The sequence below is a fragment of the Dicentrarchus labrax genome, unplaced genomic scaffold, assembly GCF_905237075.1.
Source record: "Dicentrarchus labrax unplaced genomic scaffold, dlabrax2021, whole genome shotgun sequence".
Classification (NCBI taxonomy): domain Eukaryota; kingdom Metazoa; phylum Chordata; class Actinopteri; family Moronidae; genus Dicentrarchus; species Dicentrarchus labrax.
Window position 1 is genome coordinate 10242210 of NW_026136713.1, and position 16527 is coordinate 10258736.

The 16527-nt window shown below is 39.9% G+C and overlaps 2 protein-coding genes across 2 annotated transcripts; both read right to left on the reverse strand.

Annotated features, from left to right (window-relative positions):
* Positions 1-3245: 3245 nt before the first annotated feature.
* On the reverse strand, positions 3246-5790 carry LOC127374255 (protocadherin beta-15-like). Its single transcript, XM_051419404.1, has one exon. The coding sequence runs from the start codon at positions 5682-5684 to the stop codon at positions 3261-3263; it is 2424 nt and encodes an 807-aa protein (XP_051275364.1). The 5' UTR covers positions 5685-5790; the 3' UTR covers positions 3246-3260.
* Positions 5791-8936: 3146 nt separating this feature from the next.
* On the reverse strand, positions 8937-11583 carry LOC127374261 (protocadherin gamma-A11-like). The gene has a single exon (XM_051419410.1). It carries the CDS (start codon positions 11341-11343, stop codon positions 8950-8952), a length of 2394 nt encoding a protein of 797 aa, XP_051275370.1. The 5' UTR covers positions 11344-11583; the 3' UTR covers positions 8937-8949.
* Positions 11584-16527: the final 4944 nt, after the last annotated feature.

The following is a 16527-nucleotide window of genomic DNA, read 5'->3' on the forward strand; positions in this document are numbered from 1 at the left end:
AGGTTGGTGTATAGCGCCACCGTGAGTTAGATTAAACAAAAAACGCTGTTAAAAAATAAAAAAAGGAACAACTTCAAATTGACTGTAACCTGCGCTGCCTAAAACTACTGTTATGCATATAAATATGTCACTGCAACTACTATGATGTATAAGCAATATGCATTAATAAAATCAATAATGTTTTGTTTTTAATCATATGTTGTGTTACTGTGAGAATGCAGTCTTGGTTCTGTGCTGTATTTCTTCACACAGTGATTAGTCAGTTACTTAGCCTCATGTTCACCATAACATTACTGCATACACTTAATCTAGGTAAATAATGGTCGCAGGCAGGTATTTCCTGTGACCATCTGAGGTAACCTGATGCAGTGATCCCAGTATCTGTGTTTATTTTGTCCCCCTTCAGGATGTAATGCTAACTTGGTGTTCTGCATGAGTTCTGGATATATTGGGCATAAAATGTTGAGCTACTTGTAATGCCAAGACCAGCACCCTTTTGAACTGTTAGATTTCTTACTTCTACTGTTGTCCTGTTGATATGGTCTGATTATATCCTATATTGATGAAAGTGTGTGGGAAACTTAACTAAAAGCTACTGAAAATATATCATGTGTCCATCATGTTTCTTCTTCAAGTTTGGAGTAATCTACGCACCATATTAACTATGTCATTAGAGTAGATTCTCTCTCAGAGCTCTGTCTGTATAACAAGATGCAATGACTTTTGGATTTCTGTTTTGAATTTTCTTTATTTGTTTCAGTCTGAACATACTACAGCTAGTTTTATGTCCTTTGTGAAGTGAATGCATGTTTGTTAAATATACTAATGCTAATACGTTTTCATTGAAATCCAGAAGGAGGGAAATATATTCAGCTTTGGCCTCCACTTGTTCTGATTCTTTTTATATTGTATATGAAAAACACTTGCACATCTTTACATATTATAATTCAAATACATACAAGACAAGCTCATAATATTGTAATAATGGGAATTCACGCACACTGCTCTTTCATTCAAGAGTAACTCATAATACCAAGAGGGACTGAGGGGGGCAAAATGATAAGTTGATGGTCATATATAAATAAATGTCTTAAATGCAAGAACAGAGTGAGGGAATCACCCTTTGTCACAGGACACTTTAATCTGATCAATATAGTGACACATTTTTGTTTCTTGCCTAAGAAAAAAGGCCACGACCCTTAAAAAACCACTTGTACTAAGTATACAAACGTGTAAAACACTGCAGAACTACAAATATTTTGGTGATTTAAGGTGATTACAATAATGTACCATGCAACATACAGTTAAAGATGGACTCAACAAGCCTTTGTCCTCCTCTGAAAAGAGGAAAACAAAACAAACTACCTCCTACCATGATAGAATAGAGATACAGGATATAGTTTGTCATTGAGTATTAAAAACACAAGAAATCCGGTAGACACCAAAATCACTGTAATAGAAAAACAATTTGGGTTACCTGATATTCAGTCAAGTCACAACTTTATCTACAACACAAGGCCAAGCCTGGATCTACAGATTGAAAACGCAGACTGAACAGGTCATTCCTTCAGAGTGTATCATTAAACCAGCGCAAACACTGCAGAAATGTCCATTGGACTGCAATTAAAATCAAAAACGTATTACTGTTTAATTCTGCATTTGTATTATCTGTAGTTTACAATCACAGTGGCCTGACCAGAGAGCAATCAGCTAGAACTCAAACAAAAGGAAGTCTGAACAAACACACCAGTTGATAAAGGTTAGTGGACTGGATTCAAATGTAAAGACCTACAGGTCATGCCATGCACCAACAGAACCAGCATTAGACAACTATCTATTTAGGGTTTCAGTCATTCAGCTTTTAAGGTATAGAAATCAGTTTTCTGGAAATTATTGTGACATTAATACTGTGGCCATAAATGTAAGGCCAATATATGTATTAACTTGTATTGATGTGGCAGACAGTCCATACCAGTGTGTAATTGAGATCCAAAACAAGCAGCAGTAGGTCAAGAAGAAGTCATCAAGAATAAAGAGTCACAAAGCTCAACCTGAATGTTCCTTCTGAGACAAATGGCACAGTAATGCAGGTGTATGAAGTAAGAGTTAGATGCATGAAAATTTAGTTGTTATTTGTTTGATGTTTGTCTGGTTTTAAGAGGAGAGACAGAGAGAAATGTGCCTGCCAGAGACCTTTAGCAGGAAGAGAAAATTAATATAAATGGCACACATACAATCTGCCGCAGGTCATCAGTGAAACTTACTCACACTGCAGCCTTTATGCTTCAGCTGATTGGTGATATAGCAGGTTATTTTAGGACAAACTTAGCAATGATTTGATTTAAGCACTGACATTAGATGTTTGTCAAATGTTATAATATATTACAATAGTGAAAAAGTAAAGATCAAGTATTTGATAATGGTACAAGAACAATATTCTTTTAAAAAATGAACGTGACATGAACAATAAACATACTTTATGCAAATCAAACACCAATAACACATCTACAAATGAATAATCAGCCCTGGCAAACTGACAGAAGATAAGACTAGAATTAGAAAAAAATAATAGTTAGGACAAACACATATAAACTGTAAAAATAATTTGAACAAAGAAACATTCTGATGAATTGGACAAAAGATACAGTTTCCAAAACTCACTGCTACACTACTACACTGTGTCAGGGGTGTATTGATATTTAAGAAAACTGAAACTAACAACACCTATCTAAAACTAAAAACAGACTGATGTCACATCTTGACAGTGTGAGTCATTGTTTAAATCAAATTGATTTTGGAAACTAAAATAAAATGTTAAGAAAATGAAATAGTTTAACAAGATAGAGAAAAAGAGGCACAAAATGACACACGACAACCAATGATTACGGACGAGGTGAGTGTAAAAATGATCCAGCTATCAGCTATGCAATTAATTCAACATGTTTCTTTGATTTCCAATTAATCAATATAAATTAAACTCAGTACGACCAAAACGTGACAACTGACCAAGCTGCAGTTTTTGAGGCGTTGGGAATGAGAACGTGTTGCAAAAGAAGAGGTCAGGCGGCCTACATTAGTGATCAGCACCAAGGACAGCGAAACAATATGAACAGATGAAGGTTGACTGCACGTGTGTGTGAATGAGTATGAGAGAAAGAAAAAAAAAGTGTGAGTCAATGAGTAAGTGAGCGTGTGTGTGTGTGTGTGTGTGTGTGTGAGTGTGAGAGTGAGTGTGAGAGTGAGAGAGAATATGTGATTCACTAATGTGAATCTGGGAAAGGTGATATGAAACACGTGCCTACCTCAGGAGAACTATTACAGTCCCCAAAAGCATCTACAAAGTCACTTGGACTTTTCCTCAGAGTCTGGTCAGCAGGCAGTGTGTTGTCATTGTAAGATGTCACGAACTTAAAGTCACTGGTTCTAGATCCTGTTGTCAGGTATGCGTCATAATTGTAAGCGCTGCGTAAAGTTCCTGTGCCGTCAACATCAGCGTAATTAGGAGGGAGATAAGCGCTGGGGATGGCAACTGCTCCATCAAACAACAGTCTGGGCTTTCTCCTGCGACAAAATCTCACACCCAGAATGATGATGATGAAGGTCAGAAAAAAGGTGGACACAGAAACCAGCGCGATGATCAGATAAGAGGTCAGTTTGGAATTCTTCTCATCATAAGAAATATCCTTCAGTTCTGGCACCTCAGCCAAGTTATCAGAAATAAGTAAATACATGGAGCAGGTGGCAGAGAGAGAGGGCTGTCCGTTATCTTTCACTGACACAATAAGGTTCTGTTTCATGCTGTCTGATTCAGAAATGTCCCGCTGTGTCCTGATCTCTCCGCTGTGGAGACCAATAGTGAAAAGTCCCGGATCAGTGGATTTGACTATATGATAGGACAGCCAGGCGTTCTGTCCGGAGTCCGCGTCCACCGCTATCACTTTGGACACCAGGGAGCCTCCGTGTGCAGCTTTGGGGACCAGCTCGGTCATGAACGAGTTGCCCTCCGGGGCGGGGTACAGTATCTGAGGAGAGTTGTCATTCACATCAGATATAAAGACACTGACGGTCACGTTACTGCTGAGCGGAGGAGAACCGTTGTCTCTGGCCATCACGTGAACTTTAAAACTCCTGAACTGTTCATAATCAAACGACCTCACAGCGTGGATCACCCCCGTGTCTCCGTTAACAGACAGATAGGAGGACACCGGGGCACCGTTCACCTCACCAGCTAACAGAGAATAAATCACTGTACCGTTTTGTCTCCAGTCGGGGTCTCGAGCAGTAACGGAACATAAAGTGAAGCCAGGTTTGTTATTTTCAGTCACATATGCGCTGTAGGACTGTTCCTCAAACACAGGTGGGTTGTCGTTGATGTCTGCTACAGATAACTGAACAGTTTTAGAGGAGGACAGAGGTGGAGAGCCCTCGTCAGTGGCAGTGATTGTAATGTTGTAATCAGACACTAGTTCACGGTCCAGTTGTCCTGTGGTCACCAGAGAATAATAGTTTTTAATAGAAGGAACCAACTTAAAAGGGACGTTTTGCTGAATAGAGCAGCGGACCTGTCTGTTATTCTCAGAGTCTCTATCCTGTACATTAATGATGCCCACCTCTGTACCAGGTGGGGTGTCCTCCGGTATGGGATTTGTCAGTGATTTCAAATCGACTACAGGAGCGTTGTCATTCACGTCAGTGATAGAAATTATTGCTTTAGCATATGATGAAAGTCCTAATCCATCTTTTGCTTTAACGCGTATTTCAAATGATGTGGTAGTTTCATAGTCAACTGTGCCAATTATTCGTATCTCCCCCACTTTACGGTCAATGCTAAATATCTTCTTTACATCATCAGTAATATGTCCAAATTCATAGGTTACATCTCCATTGACTCCCTCATCTGCATCAGTTGCACTCACTGTGACCACCACAGTGTCTAAAGGAGAGTTTTCAGGCAGACTGGCTTTATAAACTGCCTGACTAAACACTGGGGCGTTATCATTAGCATCCAGCACAGTGACGTGTATGACTACAGTACCTGATCTCTGAGGAGAGCCACCATCTAAAGCTGTAAGGAGCAGATTGATCTCGTGCTGTTTTTCACGATCAAGCTCTTTATCAAGAACAAGCTCTATTGTGTTTCCATTAGAAGCCAAAATGAAATGTTCATTCTTTTTCAGGCTGTATTGTTGAACTGAATTTTGTCCTACATCCGCATCGTGCGCCTCCTCTATCACAAAACGAGCTCCCCTGTCTGCAGACTCTTGAATTTCTATATTAATCGATTCTTCCTTAAATTGAGGAGCGTTATCATTAATATCTTGAATGTGGAGACTAATCCGATGGAGCTCGAGAGGATTCTCCAGCACGAGCTCATGTTGTAGGATGCACGAAGCCTTTTCTCCACAAAGCCCCTCTCGGTCAATCCTGTCTGCAACAATCAGTTCTCCGTTATTCAGGTTTATGTCACAGTAACGCTTCTCAGTCCCATCGGTGTCAATACGGGCTCTTCGGTTAGCAATAGCTCCCGTCTCCAGTCCGAGATCCTTGGCTATATTTCCAATAACTGATCCTCGTTTCATCTCCTCGGGAAAAGAATAGCTCATGTCTCCATAGGCGGAGGGCAAAAAAAGAAGCAGGGAATAGAAGCTGAGCGACGCAAACGCGATCATTTTGGGATCCGTCATTAACGATGAGGTCCTAAGACGTTAAATAATCGACGCAACACTCACAGTTCAACCACAAAACACGAAGAGAAACAGCAAATCAGCGTGAGTGTGTCTATCTAGACCCCGTAATGGGCGTACAAGAACGTCGGTCCACAAAGGATAGAGGAATTAAACCAATTTAAGGCTGGTGTATAGCGACACCGTGAGTTAAGTTCAACAATAACACTTTCCTTTTAAAAACAAAATGAACCGTCTTAAAATTGGTTATTGCCTACATAACCATGTCCACTATTCCTCTAAAGAAAACATAAGATAGATTTATTCAAAGTTTACAATATTTGGAACTACAGTGACCCACAATTCCAAACTTAGACACCTGTACAACAGGTAATTCAGTGCATCCTAGACTGATTCACATCTGGACAAAACATGGACTTTTCAAGCCTGAGCTTTTTTTTTCAGAAGCTACATGCAAAACCAGTCTTGTAAAAGAGTGCAAGGCATTAAATAACAACTAGTGAGGAAAGTAATCTTTGTCAGACAGAAAATAGCATAGTTTCCTTCATGCACCGCAGCTTTAAATAGATAATAATAATCAGATAATCCTCTAAAATGTTATCAGATAGACAGTTATGCAAAGAGTAGACCAGGCTCCTGTCCATATTCACTGTATGTGGTCTGGTAAAATACACAAAACCAACATTTTGTCACCATGGGCACATCAGAAGGTGTGAAACCCTGGACTTTTAATAGTTATTTTGTATTGCTTCGAATTTGGCTACATACTGAGTTAACATTCTGGCACAGAGACATTGAGATGTATTTCTGTATATGTATTCTATTTAAAGTAAGCTTACAGTATGAATGTAGTGTAGCACATGCATGACTGCAGTGAGCGGCTAATTGCTACCTGAAAACATCTATTTGCAGGTTTACAATTTATATTAAAATCACTGTTGCCATTTTATCACCAGACTGTACAGGTTTGGTATACTGAACACTTTGTCTACTGTGGGATTAGGATAGTACCTTCCCATTAAGTGCCCTGGTTTTATTCCATCACATTAGTGGAACTGATACATTTTTGTTCTGATTCTTTGTATTGGCTGCATTCCTATATTAAGATATAGCCATAGTTTAATGTCATGTATTGTAATGAAGAGTTTTCATGAAAACATCATAACTGAAAGATATATTAACTAAATCCATGTCTATATGCTCTAGAAATACTGTTGTCACCCAGTTTCTAACTACATCCAGTAGAAAACAGGACTATGTTGGACCAATCTTGGCCTAATATCCTACAATGAGCTTCAATTTGTGTTGACAAATGTGTCATTACTCAAGTTCTTGAAGAATAGGAGGCATGCATTATGTTGATAATACAGAAAAGTGTTTCAATTAAGACGAATAAACAGTTTCTATTACTACATTATCTTAGTACAACGAACTGAAAACAACGAAAAGAACTCTCGATGCAAAAACCCAAAAGTCAGGTAACTTGCAGTGCAGGAAACACCAGTCTTGACACTTACCACCACTATACAACTAACAAAGTTACATAACACTGCAAGCCTAAATATTGTGTGACAATTTCTAGTTATTGCAGTTATTTCATCTTACTATCCCATATATGATGAACGGGAAAAATGGCCCAGCCTACACCTCACAGCAATATCTTTCTTCCTAATCCAGAAATGGATAAAAAATAACAATCACCTTTCAAAAAGCCACAAAATACAGGCAAAGAATAGTGAATATGCTCTCAAAAACACAACTAAAGATGGTCACACTGTAATAAAACATCTTCATAGTAAAATCAGAGGCTTCCCCATAGGACTGAGTCAGCGAAAGCACTGAATATATCTCATTGGAACAGTGACTTTGATTGAAACTGACTAAATACATATCATATAAAAACAACTCATTATTTTTTCTCACAATTAAACTCCATCTCAAAATGTGGTTGAATCTGACAGCAGTAAACAAAACAACATAGACTAATTTAGCACACATGATAATGAAGAGAAGTTGACTGGCTTTAAATGCAACAACCTACATTCTTCAGGCAGCCTTCTGGTAGTCGTGTCCACCTGTTTTGTATATGAGTCAATAATAGCATGTCTGTGGAGGTTTTCAGTCATCCTGTTCTTGAGATACATAGAGCAGGCTGCTAGACACCATAATAATATGTCTCTTGGCTATATAGAACGATCAGTGCTTGTTAGAAATATTTAGCTACAAATTCAACAATTGTAAATGACATATGGTGGCAAATATGGCCACAGACATAATTTCCTCTTCAACAATGACCATGTGACTGCATGAGAGACATTCATTATTGACAGTCTATATACTGATGCTGATTACTAAGTTACATTGCACACTGTACGCCGCTATAGATATTATTTTTGCATTGATAATAAAGCAATTGTTTCTTTCAATATGTGAGGTCACTAAGGATTGTGGTATTTCTAATAAAATATAAAGACTGCACACTGACAAAAACAAGAAATGACACCTGAAAAAACTAATGGCACTATGTCATCTGTAATGCAGGCCAAACAATGTCAACAACAAGAAAAGCACACTGAAATTTCAGCCCCAACAAAGTGTCCATGCAGAAGGTTCAAAATGTACAATATAAAGGTAAATAATCATTTGAGAAAAAGGCACAGAGGACAATGAATGATACTGTATCCTTGATAGGTAAATGAATCGCAATCCATTTAATCAACTGAGAATTACTTGATGTGCGAGAGAATCAAGCATCATATCCAGACCTCCCATACTTGAAGAACCTGTAAATACTACAAATGTACTCTAATGTAACATTTTATTAGTTTTTCAAGTACTAATAAGCCTCATGACACATGCTAAGTCTGTGATCATGGTATGAATAAAGTACTATGGTGAATGTATAGAGCAAGCAGTTGGAGAGTAAGAAAGTCATTCACTAAGTTTGTCATTAACAATGACACCAGGATGATAAAAAAGGAAGCTAAACTAAAGTTTGGAGATATTTTTTATAGCTGCACAGGTGTGTCCCGATTGGAAGCAGGAATTTTCAAACAAAACATTATGAACTATGAACTCTTTTGAACCCATATACAGACACAAAGATGAAGAGTAATCAAAAAGAAAGTCACCATATATTCAAACACAAGTACTTTGTAAAAAAGAAAAAATACACACATGGACATATACTGAATGAAACTTAGAGGAAAATGCATGTTTGATGAAACTTGTTTTTATGAGTAAAATTCGAGGCCATGTAAGCTATTCATACCTGCGGGGACTCATCCAATTCTCCAAAAACCTCAGCAAAGTCACTAGGACTTTTCCTCAGAGTCTGGTCAGCAGGCAGTGTGTTGTCATTGTAAGATGTCACAAACTTAAAGTCACTGGTTCTAGATCCTGTTGTCAGATATGCGTCATAATTGTAAGCGCTGCGTAAAGTTCCTGTGCCGTCAACATCAGCGTAATTAGGAGGGAGATAAGCGCTGGGGATGGCAACTGCTCGATCAAACAACAGTCTGGGCTTTCTCCTGCGACAAAACCTCACACCCAGGATGATGATGATGAAGGTCAGAAAAAAGGTGGACACAGACACCAGTGCGATGATCAGATAAGAGGTCAGTTTGGAATTCTTCTCATCATAAGAAATATCCTTCAGTTCTGGCACCTCAGCCAAGTTATCAGAAATAAGTAAATACATGGAGCAGGTGGCAGAGAGAGAGGGCTGTCCGTTATCTTTCACTGACACAATAAGGTTCTGTTTCATGCTGTCTGATTCGGAAATGTCCCGTTGTGTCCTGATCTCTCCACTGTGGAGACCAATATTGAAAAGTCCCGGATCAGTGGATTTGACTATATGATAGGACAGCCAGGCGTTCTGTCCGGAGTCCGCGTCCACCGCTATCACTTTGGACACCAGAGAGCCTCCGTGTGCAGCTTTGGGGACCAGCTCGGTCATGAACGAGTTGCCCTCAGAGGAGGGGTACAGTATCTGAGGAGAGTTGTCATTCACATCAGATATAAAGACACTGACGGTCACGTTGCTGCTGAGCGGAGGAGAACCATTGTCTCTGGCCATCACGTGGACTTTAAAACTCCTGAACTGTTCATAATCAAACGACCTCACAGCGTGGATCACCCCCGTGTCTCCGTTAACAGACAGATAGGAGGACACCGGGGCACCGTTCACCTCACCAGCTAACAGAGAATAAATCACTGTACCGTTTTGTCTCCAGTCGGGGTCTCGAGCAGTAACGGAACATAAAGTGGAGCCAGGTTTGTTATTTTCAGTCACATATGCGCTGTAGGACTGTTCCTCAAACACAGGTGGGTTGTCGTTGATGTCTGCTACAGATAACTGAACAGTTTTAGAGGAGGACAGAGGTGGAGAGCCCTCGTCAGTGGCAGTGATTGTAATGTTGTAATCAGACACTAGTTCACGGTCCAGTTGTCCTGTGGTCACCAGAGAATAATAGTTTTTAATAGAAGGAACCAACTTAAAAGGGACGTTTTGCTGAATGGAGCAGCGGACCTGTCTGTTAGTCTCAGAGTCTCTATCCTGTACATTAATGATGCCCACCTCTGTACCAGGTGATACATTCTCAGGTATAAGGTTAGACAGTGATTTCAGATATATAACTGGAGCATTATCATTTATGTCTGTAATTTCAATTATTAAAGTTGCATATGACGCCAATCCAAGACCATCTTTAGCACTGATCTGAATTTCATATGACGATTCTTTTTCATAATCAATAGACCCGGCCACTTTAACTTCTCCTGTTTTAGGGTTCAGAGAGAACATTTGATTTTCATCTGAAACATGGTCAAATCCGTAAGTAATTTCACCATTCACTCCCTCGTCTGCATCAGTTGCACTCACTGTGATCACCAATGTATCCAGAAAAGAGTTTTCAGGCAGACTTGTTTTGTAGACAGACTGACTAAACCCTGGTACATTATCATTAGCATCCAGTACAGTGACGTGTATGACTACAGTACCTGATCTCTGAGGAGAGCCACCATCAAATGCGGTGAGCAATAACATAATCTCTTGTTTGTCCTCTCTGTCTAATTCTTTGTCTAAAACTAATTCACCGTATTTTCGTCCACCTGCTTTTGTGTTTAAGTTTAATTTGAAATTATCATTCTGCTGAAGCGAGTAGCCCTGAACAGCATTTTCTCCTATATCTGCATCGTGCGCCTCATCCAGGAGAAAACGTGCACCCTTGTCCGCCGATTCCCGAATTTCAAATTTAAGTGAATCCTCTTTAAACTGCGGTGAATTATCATTAATATCTTGAACGCGGATACTAATACGGTGCAATTCTAGTGGATTTTCCAGTACGAGTTCCTGTTTCAGAACACATGACGCCTTTTTCCCACAAAGCCCTTCTCTGTCGATCCTCTCTTGCACGATCAAGTCTCCGGTGTTGAGATTTACGCCACAGTACTTAACGCTGTTGTCCTCAGTGTCGATACGAGCCTTGCGAGCAGACAGTCTGCCCGAATCAAGTCCCACATCCTTAGCGATATTTCCAATTACAGATCCACGTTTCATCTCCTCCGGGATAGAGTAGCTCACGTCTCCATAGACGGGCTGGAGGACAAGGGAAATAAAAGCAAGGCCGCAGAGCAGCGCAAACCTACTGTATCCCATTATAATGCGAGAAAGACCACATCCACGTTACAAACTCTAAGCTGGTCAAAATATATGAACGATGCTTTCGTGATTCCCTCCAATTAACAAATATGAACACCTTGCAGTCCTCCACGAAGCGGTTTATGACAACAGCGATACAATGGCAGAGTGAGGCTTTAAATTCATTGAGACAGAAGGGTGGAGAATGACCGTGCCTTCTCGTTAGCTGATACACACTGACACCATGAGTATTTCTTAAGTTATGACAAGGTGATGTAGGATTTTGTTTTATTTATTTTACATAATTTAAAAGGCAGATCGATAGTGACCAACAGTTGTGGCAAAGTTCAAGGACATTGGGCTGGTATTTAATTTCCTAAGTAACAGAATAAGAGTATCAAATACAAGAGAAACTGTAAGGATAAAAGTACTATGTCTGGTATTTCCGCTACCTGCTCTGTCAAAACTAGACTGCGAGTAGTTGATATATTCCTTTTTTCTTGTACAGTGTTGGTTATGGAAGTTTGTACTAATGGGCAACATCATGTGGTCTTTAAAGACATACATTAAAGTTAAAGAAACACTTGAGTTGCATGTGTCATTTTGTCAAAAGCATGAAGGGTTTATTAAAGCCTGCGTGTCATATTAATTTAAGCGACTACAGATTTTTCACTGACGCACAATACAGTACATGATTTAACATATAGAGGGTAAAACTAGGAACGCGAAACTCCACTAGCTACACAGAATAAACACAGAGGGTCAAATTCGTCTCTGTGCTCTCGTAACGAGTTTATTTATAGGCTATGTTAATGGTGACACACTTCTGGACAGTATTATCGAGAAGACGCAGTCAGAATGACACCAGATAATAGAGACGACATATTCAAATGCAAACAATGAGCAGGAAATACCTAAATATTTCCACAAAATCTAAGTAATACTTAAATTATTGAAACATATGAGCAAACTGCAACATCATAAAACAAAGAAGTAAACTATCTCTAACAATGCATCAATACGTCAAACTGAGTTCAGCACCAAGGACAGAGAAACAAGCAGTTTTCCGTCACTGGAACATAAAAGAGAACAACCAAACGACGAGATGGATTCAAATAGACAAGTTGTCTATTTGTCTACACTTTTAAAATCAACCAAAGCCTTAACAGTAGACATATCAAACACAGCGCATAATCGATTGGTGTGTGGGTAGGAGCAAAGGCAGGTTAAAATAACCAATGAAAGTTGCTCTGAAAATTGTTCGACTTATACTAACATATTGGTGAGAACAATGAGAACAAATGTAAAGGTTGTGATATTTAAACGGTAAATTCTAATTATTTTATTAGATTGAAACACAAACAACTGTATCGATAATAGCTTAAATCTAAATTACTTAGCCAAAATCAGGACTTTTTAACAACTTTTGAAACTATTAAAAGATTATTGAACCACCACAGAAAGAACATCAAACTGAAAAGGGTCAAAGAAAAGAACAAAATGGCTTCTTCAGGATGATGAACACAAGTTCAGTGACATGAAATGTGTTCCTACCTCAGGAGAACCATCACTGTCTCCAAATACGTCAGCAAAGTCACTTGGACTTTTCCTCAGAGTCTGGTCAGCAGGCAGTGTGTTGTCATTGTAAGATGTCACGAACTTAAAGTCACTGGTTCTAGATCCTGTTGTCAGATATGCGTCATAATTGTAAGCGCTGCGTAAAGTTCCTGTGCCGTCAACATCTGCGTAATTAGGAGGAAGATAAGCGCTGGGGATGGCAACTGCTCCATCAAACAACAGTCTGGGCTTTCTCCTGCGACAAAACCTCACACCCAGAATGATGATGATGAAGGTCAGAAAAAAGGTGGACACAGAAACCAGCGCGATGATCAGATAAGAGGTCAGTTTGGAATTCTTCTCATCATAAGAAATATCCTTCAGTTCTGGCACCTCAGCCAAGTTATCAGAAATAAGTAAATACATGGAACAGGTGGCAGAGAGAGAGGGCTGTCCGTTATCTTTCACTGACACAATAAGGTTCTGTTTCATGCTGTCTGATTCAGAAATGTCCCGCTGTGTCCTGATCTCTCCGCTGTGGAGACCAATAGTGAAAAGTCCCGGATCAGTGGATTTGACTATATGATAGGACAGCCAGGCGTTCTGTCCGGAGTCCGCGTCCACCGCTATCACTTTGGACACCAGAGAGCCTCCGTGGGCAGCTTTGGGGACCAGCTCGGTCATGAACGAGTTGCCCTCCGGGGCGGGGTACAGTATCTGAGGAGAGTTGTCATTCACATCAGATATAAAGACACTGACGGTCACGTTGCTGCTGAGCGGGGGAGAACCGTTGTCTCTGGCCATCACGTGGACTTTAAAACTCCTGAACTTTTCATAATCAAACGACCTCACAGCGTGGATCACCCCCGTGTCTCCGTTAACAGACAGATAGGAGGACACCGGGGCATCGTTCACCTCACCAGCTAACAGAGAATAAATCACTGTACCGTTTTGTCTCCAGTCGGGGTCTCGAGCAGTAACGGAACATAAAGTGGAGCCAGGTTTGTTATTTTCAGTCACATATGCGCTGTAGGACTGTTCGTCAAACACAGGTGGGTTGTCGTTGATGTCTGCTACAGATAACTGAACAGTTTTAGAGGAGGACAGAGGTGGAGAGCCCTCGTCAGTGGCAGTGATTGTAATGTTGTAATCAGACACTAGTTCACGGTCCAGTTGTCCTGTGGTCACCAGAGAATAATAGTTTTTAATAGAAGGAACCAACTTAAAAGGAACGTTTTGCTGAATGGAGCAGCGGACCTGTTTGTTAGTCTCAGAGTCTCTATCCTGTACATTAATGATGCCCACTTCTGTACCAGGTGATACATTCTCAGGTATGGGGTTAGACAGTGATTTCAGATATATAACTGGAGCATTGTCATTTATATCGGTAATCTCAATTATTAAAGTTGCGTATGAAACTAATCCCAAACCATCTTTTGCACTTATTTGCATTTCATAGGATGAAACTTTCTCATAATCAATAGCTCCAGCTACTCGCACCTCTCCCGATTTAGAATCTAAGAAAAAAACGTTGCTATTTTCATCTGTAACATGATCAAATCCATAGGTAATTTCGCTATGTAATCCCTCGTCTGCATCAGTTGCACTCACTGAGATCACCAATGTTTCCAGAGGAGAGTTTTCAGGCAGACTTGCTTTATAGACAGACTCACTAAACACTGGTACATTATCATTAGCATCCAGTACAGTGACGTGTATGACTACAGTACCTGATCTCTGAGGAGAGCCACCATCAAATGCGGTAAGTAACAACATAATCTCTTGTTTGTCCTCTCTGTCTAATTCTTTGTCTAAAACTAATTCGCAATATTTTCGTCCACCTGCTTTTGTGTTTACGTTTAATTTGAAATTGTCATTCTGCTGAAGTGAGTAGCCCTGAACAGAATTTTCTCCGATGTCTCCGTCATGTGCCTCTCCAAGAAGGAAATGTGCACCCTTAGCAGCTGATTCCCGGATTTCAAAATTAAGTGAATCCTCTTTAAACTGCGGTGAATTATCATTAATATCTTGAACGCGGATACTAATACGGTGCAGTTCTAGTGGATTTTCCAGTACGAGTTCCTGTTTCAGAACACATGACGCCTTTTTCCCACAAAGCCCTTCTCTGTCGATCCTGTCTTGTATGATCAAGTCTCCGGTTTTGAGATTAACACCGCTGTAGTGAACATTGTTGTCCTCAGTGTCGATACGAGCTTTGCGAGCAGACAGTCTGCCCGAATCAAGTCCCAGATCCTTAGCGATATTTCCAATTACAGATCCACGTTTCATCTCCTCCGGGATAGAGTAGCTCACGTCTCCATTGACGGGCTGGAGGACACGAGAAATAAAAACAAGGCCGCATAGAAGCGAAAACCTACTGTATCCCATTATAATTCGAGAAAGACCACATCAACGTTACAAACTCTAAACTGGTCAAAATATATCAACGATGCTTTCGTGATTCCCTCCAATTAACAAATATGAACACGTTGCAGTCCTCCACGAAGCGGTTTATGTCAACAGCGATACAATGGCAGAGTGAGGCTTTAAATTCATTGAGACAGAAGGGTGGAGAATGACCGTGCCTTCTCGTTAGCTGGTACACACTGACACCATGAGTATTTTTTAAGTTATGACAAGGTGATGTAGGATTTTGTTTTTATTTATTTTACATCATTTAAAAGGCAGATCGATAGTGACCAACAGTTGTTGCAAAGTTCAAGGAAAATCGGCTGGTATTTAATTTCTTAACCCTTGTGTGGTGTTCGGGTCTGTGGGACCCGTTTTCATTTTTTATTAAAAGAAAAATGATACAATTAATTAATTTTTCAAACTGAGACTCACTGACTTTGGCTCATTTTCTGTGAAGAACATATATCAGAATACATATTTAATGACCACACACCATACACCCCCCCTACACATTTCTATTACATATAAGATGTCCGGGTCCACTGGACCCGGGGCTAATAGAAGTGTGGAAATTGATGTTCTGTGTACCACACACACCCACCCACACACCCACACACCCACCCACACACCCACACACACACCCACACACACACACACACACACACACACACACACACACACACACACACACACACACAGCAGGCCTAGACAGGAGGAGGACAGAGTGTAGGTACACAGAACATCAGAGGGTCAAATGTGCGAGAAAATGAGAGCAGACAGTGTTGACAAACAATGTTGCAATGTGACCTAACAAAGGTAAAGGGCAAATATTAACCATATTTATTGTTTATACTGCTTGTAATTGGGATAAGGTAAACATCTGTTCAGTATTTTAACATAAAAGTGTTTGATTGTGAGGCATTAAAAGCCACAAAATGCAACGGGTCCATCAGACCCACAAACACTGGCTGAGTAACAACAATATGAACATTACACAAGGGTTAAATAACAGAATAAGAGTATCAAATACAACAGAAACTTTAAGGGTAAAACTACTATTTGTGGTATTTCTGCTACCTGCTCTGTCAAAGCTAGACTGCGAGTAGTTGATATATATTCTTTTTTTTTTTGAACAGTGTTGGTTATGGAAGTTTGTACTAATTGACAACAACATGTGGTCTTTAAAGACATACATTAAAGTTAAAAAACACTTGAGTAGAATGTTTCATTTTG

Excerpts from the sequence above, each read along its gene's own strand:
- LOC127374261 (XM_051419410.1), bottom strand. The coding sequence starts at position 11,343 with ATGGGATACAGTAGGTTTGCGCTGCTCTGCGGCCTTGCTTTTATTTCC.
- LOC127374255 (XM_051419404.1), bottom strand. The coding sequence starts at position 5,684 with ATGACGGATCCCAAAATGATCGCGTTTGCGTCGCTCAGCTTCTATTCC.